At 35.9% G+C, this 26,348-nt stretch overlaps 2 protein-coding genes across 16 annotated transcripts in view; one reads left to right on the forward strand and one right to left on the reverse strand.

Annotated features, from left to right (window-relative positions):
* Nrf1 (nuclear respiratory factor 1) overlaps nt 1–26,348 on the reverse strand; it is a 139,771-nt gene that overhangs the window by 61,649 nt on the left and 51,774 nt on the right. For 8 of the 15 annotated variants that reach the window (XM_058582842.1, XM_058582840.1, XM_058582841.1 and 5 more), the window contains 5 exons: nt 26,256–26,294; nt 16,344–16,458; nt 15,804–15,935; nt 13,126–13,252; nt 2,055–2,195 (listed from right to left, as the gene is read on the reverse strand). In XM_058582842.1, the coding sequence (XP_058438825.1) occupies nt 2,055–2,195; nt 13,126–13,252; nt 15,804–15,935; nt 16,344–16,458; nt 26,256–26,294 (554 nt within the window). The remainder of the gene's footprint in view (nt 1–2,054; nt 2,196–13,125; nt 13,253–15,803; nt 15,936–16,343; nt 16,459–26,255; nt 26,295–26,348) is intronic. The other 7 variants (XM_058582848.1, XM_058582847.1, XM_058582850.1 and 4 more) reach the window with 3 other exon arrangements.
* LOC124099853 (cytochrome c, somatic-like) lies at nt 21,511–24,374 on the forward strand. Its single transcript, XM_046455095.1, has 2 exons — nt 21,511–21,515; nt 24,047–24,374. Exons 1-2 carry the CDS (start codon nt 21,511–21,513, stop codon nt 24,357–24,359), a joined length of 318 nt encoding a protein of 105 aa, XP_046311051.1. The 3' UTR covers nt 24,360–24,374.

Here is a 26,348-nt window from a genome sequence, read left to right on the forward strand (position 1 = left end):
CAGCCACTGTGGCTGCAGGCTTGACTGAGGGGATAAGGACAATTTGGAAAAGGTAAGATTAAAAAGGGCCTTCAAACCTTTGAATTTGATTCTAGGAACAGTGGAAAGCCACTAAAGGACTGAAACAAGTAAGTTTAAAAATAAAATCTCTATGTTGGCTACATAAGAATGAATTGCAGAACAAAGGTAGCAGTAGGGAGGATCAGTGACAACTGAAAAAGCTGACATGAGGGATGCTAACGGCTTGGCCTGGGTGCCGATGGGAACTGAGAAAAACAATCAGATTTGGGATGTGATTCAGAAATGAACTGAGCTGGGCATGGTGATACATGCCTGAAATTCCAGCAGCTTGGGAGGCTAAGGCAAGAGGATCACAAATTTGAGGCCAGCTTCAGCAATTTAGCAAGGCCCTAACCAACTTAGTGAGATCTTGCCTTAAAATAAAAATTTAAAATAACTGGGGATGTAGCTCAGTGATAAAGAACCTCTGGGTTCAATCTGTAATACAAAAAAAAAAAAAAGAAAGAAAGAAAGAAAAAAAGAGAAAAGTGAATTGACATTTACCAATAAATTAATGGGGTAGGGGTAGAAAGTAGAACAGGAAAATAAGGATTATTCTTTTTTTATTTTTAATAAATGGACACACAATATCTTTATTTGTTTATTTTAATATGGTGCTGAGGATTGAACCTGTTGCCTCACATGTGTTTTACCACCTCAGCTCAAAGGATTATTCTTACCCTGGGACTTTAACAACCAGATGGATGGTGATGTTATTAACTGATAGAGGTAACATAGGGAAGGAACAGGTTCGGAGTGGAGTGAGGGCAACCAAAGGTCCTGTTCTGAGCATGTTAGGTGCTAGACATTTCAGTGATCATAAACTAGAGTATACACAGGCCTTAGCTCTGGGACACAAAAACAGTGATCAGGAGAGAAGAGGAGAAGAGCCAGCAAAAGAGCTGGTAGGTAGCAGCCAGTAAGGCAGGAGGATATTCAGGAGAGTGAGGAGTCACAGAGACTGAGAGAAGCAGCTACTTAAGAAGGAAGGTGAAATCAACTCAGTTAAATACTGCTGGAGACTCAGTCAAAGAAAGAAAACTGAAGACTAGATTTAGCAAGACAGAAATACATTAATAAATAGACTGGAAAATGTTATAAAAAATGTTGATCTTAACCTATCACTTTTAAAACTAGAAAACCACAAAAGGGATAGCCTTCGACAAAGTTAATGAGGTATACTGATGTCTCAGAGGAAGAGGGAAAGAATGAGTGAGTCCGGTAGGTGTCCTTCCGAGTTTTGTGGGGTTTTCTTGTTTGTTTTCGGCAATATTGTTTATTTTAATATGGTATTGAGGATTGAACCGCAATCCTTAGGGTCTGAAACAAAGGCCTCAAGTGTTCTACCACTAAACTGAACTACATCTCTAGCCCTTTCCATTTTGAGACAGAATCTCCCTAAGTTGCCCAGGCTGGCCTTAAACTTTACAATTCTCCTGCCTCAGCCTCCTGAGTAGCTGGGATTACAAGTGTATGACACTCTGCCTGGAAGCTTTGTGTTCTTATTCTCTGGGGAGGGAGCTTTACTTGGCAATAATGTGGTGGTATTCAGAATTTTCACGGAAAGAAGCTCAGCTTGAGACTAAACTTGTCCTAACTGATTGTGATCACACTCTGAACAATCTCACATTCACCTGTTCAAACCAACTCCAAGCTAAGTTTTTTTGTGTGTGTGTGTGGTGCTGGGGATTGAAACCAGGGCCTTGTGCACGTGAGGCAAGCACTCTACCAACTGGGCTATATCCCCAGCCCCAAGCTAAGTTTCTTTATCAACCTAAAGGTCCCAGTGAAAGGAGAGAACTGCCAACAAAAGGAGGAGAGCAAATGATGCCCTTGTTTGGGAGCATACTTCTGGCACTACCATGTCTTCTCCAAGGCTGATACTGCCTCACCATCACACTCCAGTCTCTGAATCACCAAGGAAAAGTGATCAGAGGCCCGCCCACATGAGTGCCTCTTGCCTTTGCATCTCCTCTTCACTTCCCGCCCCTTACCTGGGTCATTTTGTCCACAGAGACTGGGATCCCATCGATGGTGAGAGGCGGCAGTTCTGAGTTAACCTCCTGTGGTGCAGGGGCGTGTTCTGCCAGAGCAGACTCCAAGTCTTCCAGGATCATGCTCTTGTACTTTCGCACCTGTAGGGAATTAACAGCAGAAGTAAACAAGATGCCCAACAACCACAGAGGACTTGTGCCAAGCAACAAGCAAGTGGGTGAAGCAGACTTCCCCAAGCTACTTCAGAGCCCTAGAAACAAACACGCCTACAACTAGCAGGTAAAAATACTCGCTGGCCCCAAAGACATCATACTAAACAGAATTAAATGAAAAGATGATGAAATTATAGGTAACAACAGTGGAAAGGAACCAGTGGGAAAAGTTTTACAAAAAGACTGCTTCTCAGAAAAAAAATTATGTTTTTGCAGTCAACACAGGCCCATCACCTGTTCCAGATCTAACAGGAATGGTATTCATTATTCTGCATTTCTCAGGCCGGTTGATAAACACCTACCTGTAGAGTTAATTGAAAAATCACTTTCAAGATCTTTGCAGACTTATGTTTCTAAAACTCTAAGTAACCTGCTAAGAAACTGCTGCTATTTTCCTGCAAAACCAGATTACCACACAGGAGACTCAAGGGCACAAGAGGTTGGACTGAAGAGAATCAGGAAACAAACAAAAAAAACAGAAGCATATATTATAGCAGAGTGTCAAAAATGCCATTACCAATAAAGCTTAGGACTAGAGAGAGCCCCAGTGGTCAACCCTCCTCCCTTTTGTTACTCTGTTTTATACTGGTGAGCAAGGTGAACTTCAAAACCATCTAGCTCTAGCCCCAGTCTGAATTAGCATTGGTCTTTGACTCCATTCCTCACCATTGCCAATGAAACATCTCTCAAAGGACAGAGAATCTTGCAACAGCACAATGTACATACATGTACACCAACAGAAGGGGAGACAGACACTGGATCTTACAACCACCAGTGATTGGTTCATTCACTTAGAAGAATACCCAGGGGACTGGCTGGGGGACAACTCTGGGGATAACAAAGAAGCAAAGGAATTGTGGAAATGTGACAAGATGGGAGAAAAAATGAACTTGCTTTCAAGCCTCAAGATATTATCTCAGGATATAAAATAAAGAGAAAATGAGATTTTCCCAGAAGTTCTGATAACGTTTCAGTCCTTGGTTTTTTGCTAAGTAAACAGGACTCTGAGTCAGGATATACTTCCCTATTGATACCTCATTATGAGGATTAAAAAAGAAAGATTTCCATACTCTATCCCAAGTACCTGGAAAAGTAAATATTATTGGCTGTGTGGTCCATAACATAAGCACTACATATGTTGTCTCAATCCTTCTGGAGTTAAAGGATCCTTCAAATAGGTCTATAACTAAGAGGATGAAAGAAAAATTTACTTTAGTAAGTTTTCTTACTTTAGTCATTGTTGTCTGTGTTTTTTCGTGCAATATTGTTTTCTGTGCCATCAATAGCATGGACATTACTGTATTTCTTTAAAAGTTCTCTAAGATTATCTCAGATTTTGTTTTCCCAAGTCACCACAAGTAAGAGTCAGGTACTTCTTGATCGTTGCAGAAATTGTCATTGGGAAGGTTATCATATCACAACCAAGACTCACATTCCTTTCTCAGATGGTACTAAATGATTTGCTGACTAAAAAGGTAAGGTGTTGCAGTATGTGACCAGATATAACAGTCATGTATGTGCAGGAGTGACAACTGTGCCTCCATATTGCCTGGGCCACAGCAATATTAAAATGTATCCCAATATCAGAGGACAGGTAACTCAGGACACTGAATAATGTAATAACTAACTGGTTTTACAATTACAATTAAAAAAATACTTAAAATCAAAATCAGGTACCAATCTTTCTTTCTCCAATTCATCTTATATACTAATGATATTTAAAATTTCCTAAACACATATCATCATAAAATACCATCTACTGAACACTTACTAAGCACTACATATGTTGTCTCAATCCTCACAATAATTCTGGAAAGAAAATAGTGTTATGTCCACTTTACAGATAATAAAATTGAGGCTTAATAAACTAATTTTCTCCATATCATGCAGTTAATAAAGGAGTATTGTTGGAAATCAAACTGTTTATCTAGCTCCAATACCTGAATATTCAGTTATTTTACTATCAATTATCTTTTTTTCTCAAAAAAACTCCCACAAGTCCCTGCTTCTTACAGGATGAAGTTTAAGCTTCTCATTCCAGTACTTCAACTTTTTCAGTCATTTTCCGCTTTTCCAGTACTTACTTTGCCACCAAATTCACCTGCACAGACTATGAGAATAGCATTCCTGAGTTCCCAGTACAATAGTCCCCTTTATCTATGGCTTCGGTTCCTATAGTCAAATGTGCTCTAAAATATTACTATTTCTCTTGATTCTTTCAAGAAAGAAAGATCATATTCACGTAACTTTTATGTCAATATACTGTTAAAATTATGATTTTTATCATTGGTGTTAAACTCTTATTATGCCTAATTATTTATTTATTAATTTTTTTAAAAATTGTAGATGGACACAATATCTTTATTTATTTATATGTGGTGCTGAGGATTAAACCCAATGTCTCACGTGTGCAAGGCAAGCGCTCTACCATTGAGCCACAACCCCAACCCTTACTGTGCCTAATTTATAAATTAAACTTTATCATAGGTGTATATATATATAGGAAAAGACATAGTATACATAGTGTTCAATACTACCTGTGGTTCAGGCATCCACTGGGGATCTCAGGGTGTACCCCCCACCCCATAGACAACTGGGGCCTGTTGTATACAACCCACTTTCCTTTTCCCACTTTAGCTGGCCAGTCTCCTCATTAACCTTTTTACATCTAGCAAGTTCTTACCTTTAGGTCTTTAATTATGCTTCTTATTCAAATATTACCCATCTTCAAGGCCTAACTCCATTCCCATGTTCTCTGAAAAGCATTCCAATTATGGCAGTGTTACTGCCATAACTCTTCCTCCTTTAAATTTCCATAGTCTAAATAATCATGTATTGCTTATAATGTTGTTTCCAGAATATCCTATATACAAGAGTGCATGATTTTATTAAGCCCAGAGACTAGGTCTTTTGCATATTTTTAACATAAAATGTTATTACTTTTTAACATTTTTAAAGGTTATATAACAACATCAACATCTCTAGCAACATGTTTCTTGTAGTTAGACACATAGTTCTGGGCACAGCATGTGCTTATTGAAACAGACCCAGAAAAGACATCAAAATTCTTTTGTATTTCTGAAGCTTTTCTGGATACAAGAGGAGTCTTGAAGAAGTCATATATATTTAATAAAAAGTTTATCTACAAACTCCTATGACATTAAAAATACATTGTCATTGGGGGTGTAAAACTAAGAGCTGCCCTACTACAAAGATGCCCTCAAACTAGTGATTCTGAGCATACCTGGTCTTGAGCCAGGACTGGGTTGTGTCCATGAATTTATGCCAGCTTCATCCTGTTCTCCTTCTAGCCCCAGTGACAGATTCGTTTCCTCTCCTGCTTCAGTCCTTCCCTCTAGTTTCTCCCTAGACCTGAGGGTTCCTAGTTTTGAACCTGGAAACTTCAAAGGATTTAGATGGACTCTTTATCTCATACTTTGTACCTAACAGTGTTAAACAGTTAAATGCTTCTACATTTTATGTAAATGAAAACATTTTTAAAAGTTATATAACAACAACATCAACATCTCTAGCAATTAGAGAAATGCAAATTAAAACTACACTGAGATTTCATCTCAATTTAATCAGAATTATCGAGAACAATAAATGTTGGTGTGTATATGGGGAAAAGGTATAATCATACATTGCTGGTGGGAATTGCAAACTGGTGCATCCACTCTGGAAAGCAATATGGAGATTCCTCAGAAAACTTGGAATGGAACCACCATTTGACCCAGTTTTCCTACTCCTCGATATATACCAAAGGACTTAAAATCAACATACTATAATGATGTGGCCACATCAATGTTTATAGCAGCTCAATTCACAATAGCTAAGCTATAGAACCAACCTAGGTGCGCTTCAACAGACGAATGGATAGAGAAAACGTGGTATATATACACAATGGAATATTACTTAGCCATAAAGTGCTGAATGATTTCTCTGATTTAAGGATGCTGATCCATAATATGCTGGGATGGGGATGGGAAGATTAAATGAACTCTAGAAAGAGGAAAAGAGTAGGGAGGGGAAGGGAGGGGGCATAGGAGTAGAAAAGACAGTGAAATGCAATGGTCATAATTACTCTAAGTACATGCATGAAGACACGAAGGATGCGACTCTACTTTGTATACAACCAGAGATATAAAAAATCGTGCTCTATACGTATAATATGAATTGCAATGCATTCTGTTGTCATATATAACAAATTAAAATTTTAAAAAATTAAAAAAGAAAAAGAATGAAAGTATGGCACTTGCCAGTAAATGTACAGAACTGGAGACTATCATACTACAAGTGAAACAAGCCACTCCCCAAAAACTAAAGGCTGAGTGTTCTCTCTGATATGTGGATGCTAACACACAATGGCGGGGCGGGTAGGGAAAAACAGAAGTTCATTGGATTAGACGAAGGGGAATGAGGGGAAGGGAGGGGGGATGGAAATAGAAAAGAATAAAATGACTCAGACATAACTTGCTTATGTTCTTATATGAATATATGACCAGTGTAACTCCACATCATGTACAACCACAATTATGGAAGTTATACTTCATATGTGAGTAACATGTCAAGATACATTCTACTGTCATGTATAACTAAAAAGAACAAATTAAAACAATTATAAAAACAGAAAACTCAGCTAAAAGTGGCATTTGGGGTACTTTATCTTGCCAACCTGCCCTCTAAAAAATTATAACAATGTAAAATGTTTGACATTACAGTACTGTAGGTTAAATATCTTTTCTATGTTTGGTAACATGAATCAAGCAAGATGACTTTTTGTTTTAATTCACATTTCTTTGAAATTTTATGTCTGGTCATTTGTATTTTCCCTTTTGGTTCAGGCCCTTTTTCCTTTTATCTTTGCCCTCCACCCACATCCCCACACACCCTTACTGGGGATTGAGCCCAGAGAGACTACCACTAAGCTATGTCCCCAGTCCCTTTTTAAATTTTATGAGAGAGATCTCGACAAACTGCCCAACTTGGCCTGGAACTTGTGATCCCCCTGCCTCCAGTCTCCCGAGTAGATGGTGTTATTTTTTCAAAATAATTTCTAAATGAAAATTTGTAAGCACAAAGGTAGAAAGAATGGTAAAAATAAGTGGCTCTGTATCTGCTACCAAGACTCAATAATTGCCCACAATTATTTCACCTACCATCTACATGCATATACACAATTATTTCTGGAACACAATATTTTGTGTGGCCATTTAAGGTGGATTTTACAGACATTGTGATACTTAAACACTTGAGCACGCATCTTGGAAAAATAGTATTATCATATATAAATACAATACAATGAAGGGGATTGAACCCATGGGCACTTGACCACTAAGCCACATCTCCAGTTCTTTTTATATTTTATTTTGAGACAGTGGCTTGCTAAGTTGTTTAGGGCCTCGCTAAGTTGCTGAGACTGGCTTTGAACTTGCAATTCTTCTGCCTCAGCCTCCTGAGCCACTGGGATTATAGGTGTGTGCCACTACACTGGTTCTTTTATTGAGTTTTGAGAGCTCTTTTTATATTAAGAATACTAATCATTAGCTTGGCTAAAATATTTAGGTATCAAACCCTAAATTTCCACTATAAAGCACAGATAATGTCAGATATATATATCATATAGTTATTTTAATGATAAAACAAAAATCATACACTTAAAAAGTGCTCAGAATAAAACAGGTATGTGTTATAAACAATAAATTACAATTGTTATTTTTTTTAAAGAATTCTTATTTTTTTAACCTTTATTTATTTTTATGTGGTACTGAGGATGGAACTCTGTCCTCGCATATGCTAGGCAAGCACTGAGCCTCAACCCCAGCCCCGCTGTTATTATTAAAAAAAAAAAAAAAATTTTTTTTCAGTTGTTGTAAGCCATTTAATTTTGTTCCCAGTGGCTTAATACTCACTCCAACTGTGGGCAAGGAGGTAATATGGGCAAAGTACAATATGTAGAAACAAATAACACTCTAGAAAAGAAATTTTAAAAATCCAATACTATTGGGCTGGGGTTGCAGCTCAGTGATACAGCACTTGCCTAGCACATGTGAGGCCCTGGGTTTGATCCTCAGCACCACATAAAGATCAATAAAATAAAGGTAATGTATCCATCTACAACTACAAAAAATTTTTTTAAAAAAATCCATATTATTATAAGGCTTAGTACATCTTTCAATCTCTTCTTAACAAATACTTAAAGCAGTCTCGAGGGGCTGGGATTGTGGCTCAGCGGTAGAGCGCTCGCCTAGCATGGGCAGGGCCTGGGTTCGATCCTCAGCACCACATAAAAATAAAGGTATTGTGTTGTGTCCATCTACACCTAAAAAAAAAAAGTATTTATAAAAAAAAAAAGCAGTTTTGAATCTGAAGTCTATATTCCAAAAATAAACAGGTCTATTGCATTTTAATTTTTCTATAACTTTGATTAGCCTCCAGCTAGAAGAGCAAAAGAAAAATTTATGATGAGTTTAGGCAGAGGAACAAAATGCAAACAACCCAGTTTTCAAATTATTAAATGAATAACACAAAGTGTTTATAATTATACTTTGAACACAGTAAGCACTCTATAATTGCTAGCTATTAATATTATAAGACCTAAAATCTAAATAATTTCTTTTAACTATTATTAATGTGAAATTATGTGATAAAATATGCTGCATAATTGATTACAGTAAATAATGGGCTCTAGTTTTTTAACACCATTGGGAATACCAGGACCACTGAACATAGCAGAGAATTACTCATAACTTAATAGTTTAACAGAAATCTTCTGAGGTGATGCAGCACACCTGTAATCCCAGTGACTCATGAGGCTGAGGCAGGGTTGAAATTGTGGCTCAGTGGTAAAATACTTGCCTGGCATGTGTGAGGCCCTGGGTTTGATACTTAGCACCACATATAAATAAATAAAACAAAAGATTTATTGACAACTAAAAAAAAAAAAAAAAGAATTTAAAAAGAAAAAAAAAAAAAAAGAGGCTGAGACAGAAGAATTGCATGTTTGAGGCCAGCCTCAGCAACTTAGTGAGGCCCTAAGCAATTTAGCAAGACCCTGTCTCCAAATAAAAAGGGCTGGGGATGTGGCTCAGTGGTCAAGTACCTCCGGGTTCAATTCCTGCTACCAAAACAAAACAACAACAAAAAAAAAGGTTTAACAAAAAGTCAACCAAAATAATTAGGGCCTAGTAGTTCTTTGAGGAATATAGTTCTTTAGTTACTTTTCCAATTTTATATGTTTATTGCTCTATTGAAGTTTCAGTTAATATTTTTATTATTCTGCTGAGGTTTGGATATGTTTTGGCTATTTTTTCTTATCACATTTTGCTGCTTAGCTGGAGTTTTTAATTTATAAGAACAGGATTAAGGACTGGGGCTGTAGCTCAGTGGCAGAGCACTTGCCTAGCTTGTGTGAGGCACTAGGTTTGATCCTTAGTACCACATAAAAATAAACAAATAAAATAAAGGCATTCTGTCCATTTATAACTACAAATTTTTTTTTTAAAGAACAGGATTAATATATATATATATATAGACTGTCCTTACTGTATATTTCTTATAACTTCCTTTTTTTCTTATCAGTATTTATTAAGTTTACTGATTTAAGTTCCTTGACTTAACAATGAAGTTACATTCTAATAAGCCCATCATAAGCTGAATAGTATTTAAAAGACAGAGAATGGTTGTATATGTTTTTGCACCATTAGTAAAGCCAAAAAATTGGTAAAACCAACCATCTGAAGTTGGGGGCTGCCTGTATTAACTGTCTATACCTCATCTCTAAGGCTGCAAATTTTTCTTCTCCCTTTTTATTCCTTAATATACAAGAAGTTTTTCTATCTTATTAGACCTTTCACAGAACCAATTCTTGAATTTCTACATCAATTTCCTTTTGTCTCCCTCTTATACTTTTTTCTGTTTGTTAACTTGTTAATTTCTTCCATGTGTTTGTTTATTCTTATATAACAACCTTACCAGTTCTATTGTTCTAATTTTTATATTCTCATTTATATTTTGTGTCTTTGTTCTGGCAAAGATAATAAAAGCTCTTACTACCATTTTTGGAATTCTCCCTTTTTTCATTTATTACATTTTTAACTTTTTGATTTACTTGTTTTGCTCTAATGGTACCTGAGGCATAAAAATAAAAAGTTCATTATAATTTTATACTGTTTATCAATACTAAATAACCTCTGGTTCTCAGTTAATACATTTTTGCCTTGAGAATCTGGCTTCATCTGCTATTAGTACCGTGATCCATGATTTATTTATTTATTTGTTTATTTGTTTGTTTTTGGTTCCAGGGATTGAATCCAGGTGTGTTCAACCACTGAGCCACATCCTCAGCCCTTTTTTTGTATTTCATTTAGAGACAGAGTCTCACTGAGTTGCTTAAGGCCTTGCTAAGTTTCTGAGGCTGGCTTTGAATTTTCGATCCTCTTGCCTCAGCCTCTCTTAGCCATTGGGATTACAGGCATGAGCCACCACACCCAGCCATGATTTATAGATGTTTGTCTGACACATTTTTGCCTGGTTTTACTTTTAACATTTAAAACAGCTTTATTAAGATATAATTCACACCATACATATTTGTTTCCTATGGCTACCACAAACTTAATGGCTTAAAATCACAAATTGATTTTCTTGGTTCCTCTGGGATAAAGTCAAGGTTGTCAGAAGGCTGGAGCCTCCATTTCTTTGCCTTATTTAGCTTTTGCCTAGCTTATATTCCCTGGTTCCTGACCCCTTCCCTGTAGATACCCAACCTCTTGGCTTCCACCAACATATCCACTTCTATATTCCACTGTATAGATACACCAATTTTATTTATCTATTCATCAGTTGGTAAATATTTGTGTTGTTACCACTTTTCGGCTACTATAAATAATGAACATTGTATACAAGCTTGTTTATGAACATATTTTCAGTTCTCTTGGGTATAATTTAGGAGGAGAATTTCTAGAGCACATGATAAGTCTGCTTTTAACATTTTGAGAAACTGTGAAACTGACTTCTAGAGCAATTGTGCCATTTTACATTTTCACCAGTTTCTCCATATCCTCACCAACACTCATTATTGTTTACTCTTATCCTAGTGGGTATAAAGTGTTATTTCATTGTGATTCTGACATTTCCCTAATAACTAATGATTATACTTTCTTGGTATAATCATTGGTAGTATCATTTGCAGCTACTTTTGATATTTTTGATTGGCTATGAACATTTCATATAAATTGATTACAGTTTTGATTTGGATTGTTGTTCTAATCTGAAGGAAAATCTTTGTTTTTAACAAAGCAGTTTAAACCACTCATATTTATGGCTTAAAACAGAATTAGTTTGCCTTGCTAATATTACCTTGCTCTATATTTTGTGTTTTTGTCTTTCTTGTTTTAAATTTCTTCCCTTGTTCTCTATCTTTTGCATACTGACTTGGCTTTTTGTTTTTAATTTTCTTTAGATGTCTGGAAAACTAGATACATAGATAAACCACATTTTATTAATTCCTGCATATTGCTTCTAATTTTGCTGGTATTTGCATTTTTAACCTATATTTTATCAAACACTGCTTTTTAATCTTAGTCTGGTCCATCTTGTTTATAGAGACAGTATCTTTTTGTATTCCATGGAGGAGGCCAACAATTTCCCAAAACTTTTTTTTTAGATTTTTCAGTGACTAATTTTCAGAAATGTTGTTCTGGGTCTTCCAGATGAGTCTTTTTCATAGATCACATTATCATTTTTATTAGTAGTAGCACTGTTTACGATTTTAAATACTGAAGAGGAAAAGCCATGTCCAAATTTCTTATTTATTAAAAGTGTGATGGTAAGGAATGCTTGTCAGGCATCATTTGAACTAGATGGCTTCTATCATATTCTTCTAAGGAAAAGTCCTAATATGCATCTTAATTCTAGGGTCACAGAAACAAATGTAATTTAAATCCTGTCAGATTATTATTCTATTAATGATTAAAGACCACAGAAAGAGTAGTTGATGTTGTATATGTATGGAAAGGCAAAATACTATTTTTAGAAAATTAACTATAGTTATAAAATAAAAATACTCAAGGTGGGTGAGTTGGCACATGCATTTAGTATCAGCCTCAGGAGCCTGAGGCAGAGGACTGCTTGAGGCCACAAGTTTGAGACCAGCCTGAGCAACGTATTTTTCAAATGTATTTCTCAACTGAAGCAGAGTATTAAATTAATTCTTTGAAGAAATGCAAAAATGTAACTCAGTTATCTGGTCAATAAAATGCTCCCGGCTGGACACACCTGTAATCCCATCAGCTTGTGAGGCTGAGGCAGGAGGATCATGAGTTCAAAGCCAGCCTCAGCAAAAAGCAAGTTGCTAAGCTACTTAATGAGACCCTATCGCTAATTAAAATACAAAAAAGGGCTGGGAATGTGGCTCAGTGGTCCAGTGCCCCCAAGTTCAATCCCTGGTCAAAAAAAAAAAAAACCTCCCAGGTTTCCCTTAAAAAGTTGACACCTTAGAACTATCTAGCATTTGTTTCAGACATAAATCACTCATTTTCTTACAAAGTCTTGCATTGGTTTCTTAATAAACATAAATCACTCATTTTCTTACAAAGTCTTGCATTGGTTTCTTAATAAACAAAACATTATCTTTCTCCTATTGCATCTGACGAGATAAAATACCTTGTTATAGAAAGTAGAAACACTAATAATCCTTTTTGTTTTAATCTGCATTAAAAGGTTTGAAAACCGGTTCCCATCTTCTATCCCTAGAGGAGAAGAATACAGAAGTGCTAACTATTGTACTGGAAAGAAGATCAAAAGACAACACCCACACAAAGCAAAGGGCATCTGAGCACACAGCTTAGTTCTGACTTACCACATTCTCCAAAGGTGCTGCACCAAACACTTTAAAAACGGGGTTGGGTTTGGAGGGTGAGATACAAAGGACAATAGCTTGCTGTCCCACTCGAGTTGTATATTCATCTAATGTGGCTCGAAGTTTCCTGAATCAGAATGAAAAGAGAACAAAAGCAGTTAAAGAAAAGAAATTATAGTGACACAAAGAAAAATCAAACTTACTTGGTAAGTAATTCTGATCAGATATTCATTGTTTTACCTAAATGTGAAAAAAGGAGTGTGAGGTGTGATAGCCTCTTTAGACCATTCTCCTAAAGAACAAAAATGAGCCCGGTGATACAAAAATTTTGCCTTGGATGATTTTTTTTTTTTTTTAAGAGAGAGAGAGAGAGAGAGAGAGAATTTTTTTAAATATTTATTTTTTTAGTTTTCGGTGGACACAACACCTTTATTTTATTTTTATGTGGTGCTGAGGATCGAACCCAGCTCCCTGCGCATGCCAGGCGAGAGCACTACCACTTGAGTCACATCCCCAGCCCCTGCCTTGGATGATTTTGAACACAGCAGTAGTCTTCCTAATCTTAACCAACACCATCTATTGCTACTTTCAAGGATTATGGCTGAGATCTCCTCTTACAAACGTTATTATCATGTCTATGCTTAATGAAGGGGTTTAAATGACTTGCTTCTAATTTCTTTTATTGACAGTCATTTTTTATTTCTCACAGACATAATTTTATCCAAAAATACTATTTAAAAAACATTGTAGTGTCAGATTTCCATTGTGATATAAACAATAACACTTATGCATCTTAATTCTAGGGTCACAGAAACAAATGTAATTTAAATCCTGTCAGATTATTATTCTATTAATGATTAAAGACCACAGAAAGAGTAGTTGATGTTGTATATGTATGGAAAGGCAAAATACTATTTTTAGAAAATTAACTATAGTTATAAAATAAAAATACTCAAGGTGGGTGAGTTGGCACATGCATTTAGTATCAGCATCAGGAGCCTGAGGCAGAGGACTGCTTTCCAGAATTTACAACTTGATGGAGTAAGAACTTTTACAAATAGTTCCCCCTCCTTCTCTTTACAAATATAGTATTCCTCCCTTCTCTGTGGGGGATATGTTCCAGAACCCCCACTGGATGCCTAAAACATCAGATAGTATCAAATCACACACACACACACACACACACACACACACACACACACACACACACACATATATATATATATATATATATACACACATACATATATGGTTTTTAAATATATTTTTTTAATACATACTTACCTATGATAAAGTTTATAAATTAGGCACAATTAAGAGATTAACAACGGTCATCATAAAATAAAACAATTATAAAAATACACTATAAAGTAAAAGTTATTTCCAACTCATCGATTATTTATTCTGGAATTTTCCACTTACTATCTTTTGGACCATGGTTGACAACAGGTAACAAACCTTAGAAAATAAACCCGCAGATAAGACTACAGTATAGCAACAATGGATGAAATAGAAGCCTGGGCAGATTATTCTAAAGTCCTACATTTCATAATTCTTCTGGGTTCTAGTCTACCCTTTCAAGGTACTAGTAAGCAAAGACCACATACTCAGCAAGAAATCTGGCAGCATTCCTTGAAGGAATGGTTTATATTCACTGTATTCAATTCCTATCTTTCTGTTCTTCCCAATCCTTTTACCCTCATTCCTATGAAAAACAGTCAACAAATTTAATCATGAGGTCTATGCTGATCAATCTAATGGTCAATTTGCATCTTATTCAATCACATTTGACAGGGTTGACATAGGTTATTCTTTTGAAACACTTTTTGAACTTGGCCTTTGGGATACCACTCTTTGGTTTTTTCTCCTGACTTGCTGGTTGCTTCTTAAGACTTCTTTGATGCTTCCTTTTATCTCTACAATCTTAAAAGGGTAGAGTGGGTCAGGTCTCGGTACACACAACTCCTAGTCTCTGTGTTTTAAACACTATCTATATGTATATAATGCTCAGTCAAGAACTCTCTTTTAAATTCCAGACTCATATATCCAATTGCTTCTTCTGTATCACCATTGAATGGTTAAGAGATATACAAACTTATCAAAAGGACTGATTCTGCCCTGCCTTCACTCCCATACCTGCTCCTCCTCCAGCAAATGCCATCTCTATTGGTTCCAGTAATCAAACCAAAAATCTTGAGGTTACTCTTCACTTCTTTTTCTCTCTCATTCTCCACATCCAATCCATCAAGGAATCATGCTGAGTTGACTTCTGAAATACATCCAGAACCTGACCACTTCTTACTACCTCTGCTGCTCTGATATTGGGTTGTCTGTTTTGTTTGTTTGTTGTTGTAATGGGCATTGAACCCAGGGATTCTCTACCACTGAGCTATGTCTCCAGCCCTTTTTAAATTTTTTTTTAAAATTTTGAGACAGTGTCTAACTAAGCTGCTGAGGCTGGCCTCAAACTTGTGCTTCTCCTGCCTCAACCTCCATAGTCTCTGGGATTACAGATGTGTGCTACTGTGCCCAACTTACAACACTGGTTTTAAGACTATAAGAGTTAAAACACTGATATAAGAAGGTAAGACCTCATGATTGGGCTCTACTCCAGCATGCTACCATCTCTCCTCTCTTGTTCTCCCCAACTGTCCCTCAACATGACTGCGAGTCCCCACCTCAGAGCCTTGGATCTTGATATTCCTTCTGCCCGAAATGCTCTTCCCCTGTACTTCAACATGGTTGCTCCTTCAGTTCCTTCAGGTCTCTGTTCAAAGGTTGACTTATCAAAAAGATTTCTCAGACCATCCCTATAAGAGAAAAACTACTATTTCTCCCCACCTCCTTTCTTACAGTAATTTTCCTTACTCCACTTTATTTTTTTCCACTACATTTATAATCAATCCGACATGATTTGTTTCTCTTCTTTCCCCCTCTATCAGAATATAAGCTCTTTAAGTGAATTTTTTGTTCCCTGATATATTCTCAATGCCTAGAATAATGCCTGGCACATAGAAAGCATACAAATTTTCTCTGAATGAATTAATGGAATATAACACATCTTTTAAATCATATTTCTAGATTTTCATTTCTTTAATTTTATAATACTACTTTAGAGTAAATCTGTCATTAAGGACTCTTGATGTCCTTGAGGAACCCTGTCATCTATTCATGAAGCATTTGAGGGAGGGTTATAATAGGGATAAGGGATCCCTCACCGAAGCAAACGTGTTTGCTGTCTCTTCCGGATAGATGGATTAGACTCAAACACATGAGGCCGTTTCCGTTTCTTCCCTGTTGCCACAGCAGCAGCAGCAGCCATTCCCACAGGACCTGAAATAGTAAGTATGTGCTGAGATTGAAGGCTGCAACTGTATAAGACAGAAAGCAATTAAAGATACACAAAAAACTTAGCATTTCTTTCCTAATATATTGTCAGGGAAAATGGAATGTTTCTGATACTAACAATATACTTCACTATTGTTTAACATGAATCATACTTCGATTTACTAGTAAAACTTACAATGAATCTTTTTACAGCACAAATGACTTATACCTCCTCACCACACACCAGCTTGAAGTTTGTATAAAGCTGTTTTGCCAGCATGCCTGGTCTGTAATGGCAATATTCTCAGAGGTGCTAGGACAAACTGTGGCATTAAGATGAAGGTTTGTCAAAACCGAGACAAATTACTTTCATTTGCATTCCTGTGCCCTCTCCCATTACTATAACACTCAGCCAAGTTAAGGTACAAGAGAAAACACTCACACCTGAAACTGCAACAACATCACCTATAAGAAGAATATGTAAAAGAATACCATCTTAAATGAAAACTTTTCTTGTTATCTCTGGGAATTTTGCCAAAAAGGGGAGATGTTGGCCATTAGGTCAAGTTGATGAAAGCATCCTGGCAGAAAAGAGATGAAAACTTCCCTGCTCTAAGGAGGAAATCAGAATAAAATCTGGTCTGGCTTGCCCTAAAACTCATGTATTTTGTGTGTGTGTGTTTTTTGCAGGGTGGATGAAAGGTAACCCTAATGAACAATGAGAGTCTCTGATACCTGCACTCTCAATATATCAAATACATTTCTTTTTCTTTTTAAAAAGGTGTTCTACCTTTATCCTAATTAGTGAACCCTCTAGAAGGGTTAAATAAATCTAAATTGAATTGCTCACAATGATACCAGCATGTATATTCTAAGTGACTGAATTAAAATAAGCTTTCAGGAAAACCCAGATGAGCTTCTGTGCATGTTGTTTAGTAGCCTAATCAGCCAAACTTGATTCCCAAAAGCAAGTTGAAAATATTTGACTGCTTTCTTTCAGTTGGTACAGAAAGAAATCTTATTGATGCATTCTTTCCCAATGTTTTATTTTACAAAATTATAGTAAGCATACTTAAATTACTGAAATCTACCTTAACAAAACTTTTAAGTATGTACAATATTAATTAACTATAAGCATAATTTTGTACAAGCAGATATCAAGAACTTATTCCTCTTGCACAAGTGAAGCTATCTTTGTGTGTATGCATGCATGCACATGTGTGGTGCTAACGATCAAACCTAAGGCCTTGCACACCCTAAGCAAAAACTACCACTAGGCTACATCCTTCAGCCCTGAAACTCTGCTGAACATAAACTCCCCAGATCTCTTTCCCCTTAGTCCCACCATCCTACTCTCCGCTTTTACGAGTCTGATTATTCAGATACTTCATAAGTAGAATCATGCAGTATTTGTCCTTTTGTGACTGGCTTATTTCAATTAGCAAAATGTCCTCAAGATGCATCCACATCGTCACACAGCAGGATTTCCTTCATTTTGTATGGCTGAATATTCCATTTTGTGTACATATATGCTGTATCTTCTTTAGTCATTCATCCATCACTGGACATGTAGATTGTTCTCACATCATGGTTATTGTGTACAAGGCATCAATGAACGTGGGATACCTCTTTGGGATCCTGATTTAAAATCTTTTGGGTAAATATCCAACAGTTTCTATTTTGAATTTTTTGAGGAAACTCCAAAAAAGGGTTCCAATTACTCTGTAACCTTGTCAAAATTAGTTATCTTTCATATTTTTGATAACAGCCATCCTAACAAGTGTGTGGTGCTACTTTATTGTGGTTTTGATTTGCATCTCTTGATGTTCTACGATGTTAAGCATCGTTTCATATAGCTGTTGGCCATCTATTTAACTCTTTAGAGAAACATTTATTCAAGTCCTTTGCCCATTTTTAAATCAGCTTCTTCATTTTTCTATTGAGTTATAGGAATCCAACATTTTATCATGAATACTTCCACACATTAAGCAAAGTTAAAAGAATTTTAACATTTCACTACATACATTTATCCACTCACCAATCCAAATTCTTTTAAGGCATTTCAAAATAAAATGCAAATGTCAATGATAGCCCTAAATACTTCAGCAGGCATATCATTAGCTACAGTTCAATATTTGTTTGCATTTTTTTCATGAGGTAAAATCTACATATAATGAAACACACAAACTCAAGTATATAGTGTGTGTATATATAAATAAAAAAGGTTATTTCATGCCCCTTTCTAATCCTCCCAAAGGTACTACTATTTTCTGATTTTTTTCACGCTACTTTGGTGTTACTTATTCTAGAACTTCAATAAACAGAATTATACAACATATATCCTCTTTGGTAAAGTTCTTTTACTTAGAAAAATGTTTTTAGAATTCATCTATTCAGTCATTTGTTCCTTTTTGCTTGTTGAGTAGTATTCCAGTGTAAGAATAAACTAGTTTAATTAATCCATGGCACTTGGGCTATTTCCAGTTTTATGCTATTATGAATAAAATTGCTTAATTTGATCAATCTATAAATTCAACACAATTCAAATGAAAATCCCAGTAAGGGCTTCTGGGGAACTTGATAATTGAATCTATTATTTAAATGGAAGTGCAATGGCCAAGAATAGGGAATTTAAAAGATATTAAGAAGAGAGGACACTCATTCTATCACATATTAAATAATAACTATAATTAAATAGTCACTATAAAGCTATAGTTATTAAGTGTAGAACTGGCTCAGGGAATGACAAGCCAATAAAAATGAATTGAAAAGTTCATAAACATTCTACCATATGAGCAGATGGGTAAGAAAAGAATAGACTATCAAAAATATGGTGCTAATTGTCTGTGTGGAAAAACAGACTCTATCTTGGAGAAATGCAAATTAAACCAACACTGAAGACTGAGGACACAGCTCTGTGGTAGAAAAGGAGCCAAAGTGAGCTTGAGGCCCTGGATTCAATCCCCAAAACTGCAAAAAAATTATATTAAATTAAACTAAAAAAATACCAACATCAAGATATTATTTTATACCTTCTAGATTGGGAACAATGAAAAAGACTAATAATACCAAATGTGAGGATGAGAATCAACAGGTACTCTAGTGTAGTGGGAATTAAGGGTCAGGACCCCGAGATCTGGAAGCAGCAGCACAGTCCAAAGTCTGAACCCTGATCAAAGTAGGGTTTTAACTTTTATGCATAAGCAAGTTTTGGGTACACACAGGCAAGAAAGTTGGTGTCATTTTCTTGGAGGGTGCATTCTTCATTTCTTATATGGATGAAGCTTGTCAACAGCCCAGGGACTTGTAGCTCATATAGTTTAGGGACTTTTATTGCACTAAGCCTAAAAGGGAATTGTTCTGTCCCTGTTATTGTTTCCTGCTTCCACTACTGCTGTTATCTGTAAGGTACCTGATTAGCGGCTATAAGCCCCTATGGGTTAAATGTCAGTAAGCAGAGCTGTAGAGTGTCAGCATGCAAAACCACAGCCTGTCAGCTCTTAAATTGCTAAAGTTCCCATTTTGCTCTACCACGGTTTATGAAAATTTAAGTTAATACACTGATTTGGAAAGACAATATTTAGTAAAGTTAAAAATGTGCCTATCTTTGGCCCTCTAGCTCCCCTCCTGCGTATACCCTCAAGTAGTATTTTTAAAATTGTAGATTATGACCATTTGGTGGCTTGTGAGCAGTTTTTTCCCCCACTAAAATAGAATAAAACAGAACAGACTAGAAAATATTACAGAGTAATATTACTTGTAATAGGGTTAAGTATTATTTCATGAAAAATTGTTATTTCTGTTATATGTGCACTGAGCTATACCCCCACCTTTATTCTTTACCTTGCACAGCTCCTAAACCTTGTGTGGTTTGACTGTTTGTTTATTCTGGATCACAATTTAAAATATATTAATGTGAGACATTATAAAGAGTTTGAAAGCCATATTTAGAGAAACTATCACACATATGTATAAGAATATATGTAAAATGATTTTCATTTGCAGCAACTATGATGGCAAAAAATTATAAACCACCTAAGCATCTATGAATGAAATGTTCAGGTAATGAATGCAATCCCAAATAAAAGTTGAAATGAATACACAGCCATATTATTGCCATGAATAAATCTCAGAGAATAATGCTAAATCAAACATAGTATTATAGAAATATAATATAATATAATATAGCCAGGTGTAGTGGCGCATGTCTATAATCCCAGCGGCTCAGGAGGCTAAAACAGGAGAATTGCAAGTTCAAAGCCAGCCTCAGCAATGGCGTGAGGCACTAAGCAACTCAGTGAGATCCTGTCTCTAAATAAAATACAAAAAAGAGATGGGGATATGGCTCAGTGGTCAAGTACCTGCTGAGTTCAATCCACAGTACAAAAAAAAAAAAAAAGAGTAATATCATTAATATGTAATTTAAAATATGTAAAACAATGCCAGGTATTATTTAATGATAAATGTACACAGAACAAAAATATAAAGAAATGCAAGACAATGAGAAAGACCAAATCCAGAATAATGGTTCCTTAGGGAGAAGAACAAGATTAGAAAGAGGAACACTGGAAGTTTCAACCACATCTGTAATTCTTATTAAAAAAAAAAAAAAAAAAACTGAAGTAAACATGTCAAAATAGCAGCCATAATTGACAAAGCTGGGTAGTGAGTGCATGTGTTTGTCATATCAATCTTGAATGTTTCTATATTCAAATATTCAAGTATTTTATATTTTAGTATGAGGCAACTTTTCCAAACATCACATTGAAGGTACTAATTATGTCTAAGACCACGTGACATAATCTGTTACGCTATCCCTTATCACTTTGAAGAAAATAAAATAAATTCAATTTTTCTTAAAAAAAAGAAGTCCTCTAAAATTCACATTGGTGATTGACACCAAAACATTTGACTATCTTGAGATATTATTGTTTTTATTACCTACTGACTTCATTTTGTTGTACTACTTCTAAACTTTCTGCCTTGAAAATCAACACTAATTAGGGGCTATCAGCATTAAAATGGGCTGCTGAGAATTAGAAGCATTTTTGAGGTACAATGTGGTAAGATGGATGGTTATTTACCTTTTCTGGGTTTCCTTCAAACATGATGCATGCTATAGACTCACTCCTTAGAAAGATCTTCTAGCTAGCATTAAGTGGAGTTAGGGTTCAAATGCAAGCCCAGGCAATTAACCATGGCCTCTGCAGTCTCTGCAAATTCTTTACCTTACACAGCTCCTAAACCCTGTGTGGTTTGACTCACACCTGCCCTCTTGCACCATTTTCTCTTCTGGCTTACAAAGCTCCAACCACCGCTTCCTCCTTCCTATTTCCCATTAGTGAGTTCTTGCTCTGGTTATTTCCTCAGTCTGAAATGCCCTTTCCTTTGTTGATACTTAACTGCCTGTCAATGACAACCATCTCCAGAGAACGTTCTCCAACCACTCACTAGCCCACCTTCTCTCACCATTACTTTACCTTGTTATTTTCTTCAGAGCATTCAATGTTCACTGAAATTATATCACTTTACTATTTGTATCCCTCCTCCACCACTAGACTGACAGCTTTCTTGGGAGCAAGTTCTTGCCTGTCTTCTAGTAATAGTTCCTCAATAATTATTGTTAACACTAAATCTTTTTTCCCTCAGTTTCCACACATGTCACGTGAAAGGGTTACACTACAATACTTATCCTAAGTTTTTTTTTTTTTTTTTAATGCAGTGCTAGGAATTGAACTTAGGGAATATGCATGCTAGATAAGCATGCCCACTGAGCTACATGCCAGCCACCTTTTCTGATCTTAACACTATGACAACGCAGTATCTTCCTTTATAGGAAAAACATTGACTTAAATTCACTGTGTTAGGATGCCCTCTTCTGGGAAGTGTATGAATTTCACAAAACATATGTTAAACATCTCATCTGTTACACCACTAAGCCTTTTGGGGGTGGGGGCGGGAGTGCCAGGGTTCAAATCCAGGGTCTCATGCATACTGGGCAAGTGCTTTACCACTGAGCTATATCCCCAGCTCTAAGCCTTATTTTTAAATCACTATTCCAGAATTAACACATTAGATAATAACTGAAAATATAAGATTACTCATTCTTCATTGTATCCGTCTCCTTCCCCTTAAATACAGCATTCATTTATAAAGATAGTATTTTTGCTACTCCTGATCACTGATTTCCTGTCCAGCTTTTCCTAAATATCTTCTAAGGTATTTATTCTTTATATAACACTAGACCCATCTAGGCATAATTTTTATGGTGCTATTACAATATAAATAGAATAATATAAAATACAGCCCAGCTTTAAGTCACTTAGTACTCTAGAAAGTCTCAAAATCTTAAACTGGATTAAGATGATCCAGGATTCCCACTGCCCTCAGATATTTGGCAAAAGCAAACAAAAATCATTGTAAGCTGGGTGCAGAGACTCTAATCCCAGAGACTTGGGAGGCTGAGACAGGAGGATTGAGAATTCAAGATTATCCTCAGCAACTTAGCAATGCCCTAAGCAACTTAATGAGGCCCTGTCTCAAAATAAAAAATTCAAAGGGCTGGGAATGTGGCTTAGTGGTAAAGTGTCCCTGGGTTCAATCCCTAATACTCCAACCCCCCACTCCCCCCCCCAAAAAAAAATCTCAAAAGGAAATTAACATTATCCTAGACCCAAAATTTATTTCTAAAAATAAGTTTCCAAAAACATCATCCAGCATGCATTCAAACATAACTAGTATATGAAGAGACAAGCCAACATAAACAAGAAATGGCATTAAATAGCATACAACAGAGATCCATAAGTACTGCAGAAAGTTGAATAACCAGATAAATTGTAAAATCGTGTTTACTTTATTCAAGGGGATTTAAGAATACTCCCCTCCACTACCACCACCACAACTAGAAACTGCAACAGTGCAGATTTGTAAGGGAAAAACACACACTAGAAATTCTAGGGCTCGGGATGTAACTCAGTGGTATAGTACTTGCCTAGGCACAAAGCCCTGGGTTTGATCCCTAGCACTGTGAATAAATAAACATCTAAAACTAGGGAGAGAGGGGGAAAAAAAAAAAAAAAAAACAGCCCAAACCACTAACAATTATCAAAATTAGTTATTCAGTGAACAGATTTAAAAGCATTTTAGATACAGCTAAGAAAAAAATTAATAAATTAAAAGAACAAACTACACAGAATGAAGCATCAAAAGACAAAAGAATGGTACAGACAGAACAAAAGGCAAGAGACATGAAGGATTCAGTAAGGAAGACTAACGAATATAATTGGAGTCATAAAGGCAAAGAGATGGAATGAATCATAAACAAAATGTAATGGCTCAGATTTCTCAGAATTGAGATTCAAGATATCTAAAGAATCCTAAAGAGAAGAAATCAGAGCCAGATACATCACAAAACTAAAGACAGAAAATCTTAAAAACAGTTAGTAGGGAGGCACCAATATGGGAGATAACCTTCAAAGAATTAGTAGATACTAGAAACAGTTGGATTCTCAATAGCAACAATGGGACCCAAAAGACAATAGAACGCGAGAGAGTGGGACATTCAGCTTCTGATCGGGAACCTTCTTTGCACTAGCGACAAGAAAGGCAAGAAGATTTTTGTTCAGAAGTGTGCCCAGTGCCACACGGTGGAAAAGGGAGGCAAGCACAAGACTGGGCCAAATCTCCATGGACTGTTTGGGCGGAAGACAGGTCAGGCTGCTGGATTCTCTTATACAGATGCCAACAAGAACAAAGGCATCACCTGGGGAGAGGATACACTGATGGAGTATTTGGAGAATCCCAAAAAGTACATCCCTGGAACAAAAATGATCTTCACTGGCATTAAGAAGAAGGGAGAAAGGGCAGACCTAATAGCTTACCTCAAAAAAGCCACTAATGAGGAATAGCTACTGCCTTATTTAGTACAAAACAGAAATGTCTCTTGGCTTTTTTATGTGCACCATAATTTAATTGATGTGATACACCAGAAATCAGATCATGAATGACTGACAAAATTATTTTTGTTGGACAATCCTGATTTAAGTAAAACTGACTTGTAGTTAAATTAATATTTTGGTTATAATTCCCACTTCAGTAAATTCTATCACTGTTTCCCCTTTTTAAAGTTGTGGTTGGACTTAATTAGTAATGTTCAGTATTTCACAAAAATGGTGAATGACATCTGAAAACTGGCTTTATATTTAGTTTTATAGAACTGATTATGTGAATATGTTTAAAATATGGGTGAAATCACTTCACTCTCTCAGAACCAAGCATGATTCACATTTGTTTCAATTGGTGTTCATTAGCCTATTAAAGGCAGTGGTTGAAGATAAGGAAGCAGTGTCTACTTTATATTTTTGTTGACCATGCCCATTTAATTAGAATTCCCTGTATCTAAAATGCTGTTGTTTCCTTATGGAAAGGCATTTTAGTGTGGTTTATGTATGATATTAAATAAAGAATATTTAACACTTCTCAAAAAAAAAAAGACAGTAGTACACTATCTTTAATATTAGAAAAGAATATAACCACCAATCTAGAATTTCATACCTAGAGAAAATATCCTTCAAAGTTGAAGGATAAATAAAAGCGTTCCCAGATAAGCAAAAGCAGAATTTGCTACTAGTAGATCCATACTAAATGAAGTATTAAATGATGTCCTTGGGGCAGAAGAAAAATGATCTGATAAGGCAGCTGGAGACATAGAAAAAGTGAATATCAACTATGTATAAAACAATATCTTGTGGGGTTTAAAATATTCAATGAATGAATACACCAGATAATAATAGCATAAGACAGGAACACAGGAATGAAATTATATCCCCATGAAGGACAAAAGTACCAAGTATATAAGACTCTGATAAATGAATGATGTATGATTTAATTTCAAGGGGAATCATCAATAGTAAAGGCATATATATCTTCCAAATTAACAAGAAAAATAAAGAAAGAAAACTTTTCAATCACTCAAAAAACAGAAAGCCAAACAGAAAGGTAAATATAACAGGTGAGCAAAGATAAAACATGTAGTAAATATGTCAAATAAATAGGTGAAGAAATTATTTAATTTTTAAAGGTTTACATAGACAAATTATTAAAGATTTAATGTTAAATAAAAAATAATAAATTTACTTATTTATTTGGTATTGGGGATTGAACCTAGGACCTCGAGCATGTTAAGCATACACTCTAACATTGAGCTACATCCCTTGCCCCAAGATGACAAATTTAAATCTAAATATAGGGCTGGGGATGTGGCTCAAGCGGTAGCGCGCTCGCCTGGCATGCGTGCGGCCCGGGTTCGATACTCAGCACCACATACCAACAAAGATGTTGTGTCCGCCGAGAACTAAAAATAAATAAATTTAAAAAAAAAAAAATCCACATTGTCATTTGTTTAAAAAAAATAAATAAATAAATCTAAATATATCAGTTCTTACATTTAATATAAATGGAATAAATACTTCTGTTAAAAGCCAAAAGAGAGCCAGGCCTAGTGGCACACAGCTGTAATCCCAGTGGCTTGGGAGACAGAAGCAGGATTGTGAGTCAAAGCCAGCCTCAGCAACTTATCCAGGGCTTAAGCAACTCAGTGGGACTCTGATTAAATAAAATATAATGAAAGGGCTGGAGATGTGGCTCAGTGGTTGTTAGGCGCCCCTGGGTTCAATCCCTGGTACCAAAGACCTTCAGAATGGGATAAGACAATAAAACCAAAGTCATATATTAATAGTAAATGACTGTAGATCAAGTCCCAGTAATTATATGCAAGGCTTAAAAAATTGTGGTAGACTACTTACCTAGCATACGTGAAGCCCTGGGTTTGATCCCCAGCACCGCTAAAAAAAAAAATTGTGATGAAGATAAATGTGAGAGTGCCTGCCTTGATCCTA

The sequence above is a fragment of the Marmota monax genome, unplaced genomic scaffold (assembly GCF_021218885.2).
Source record: "Marmota monax isolate L192 unplaced genomic scaffold, Marmota_monax_Labrador192_F-V1.1 WCK01_AAM20220418_F8-fsc00131, whole genome shotgun sequence".
Taxonomy (NCBI): Eukaryota; Metazoa; Chordata; class Mammalia; order Rodentia; family Sciuridae; genus Marmota; species Marmota monax.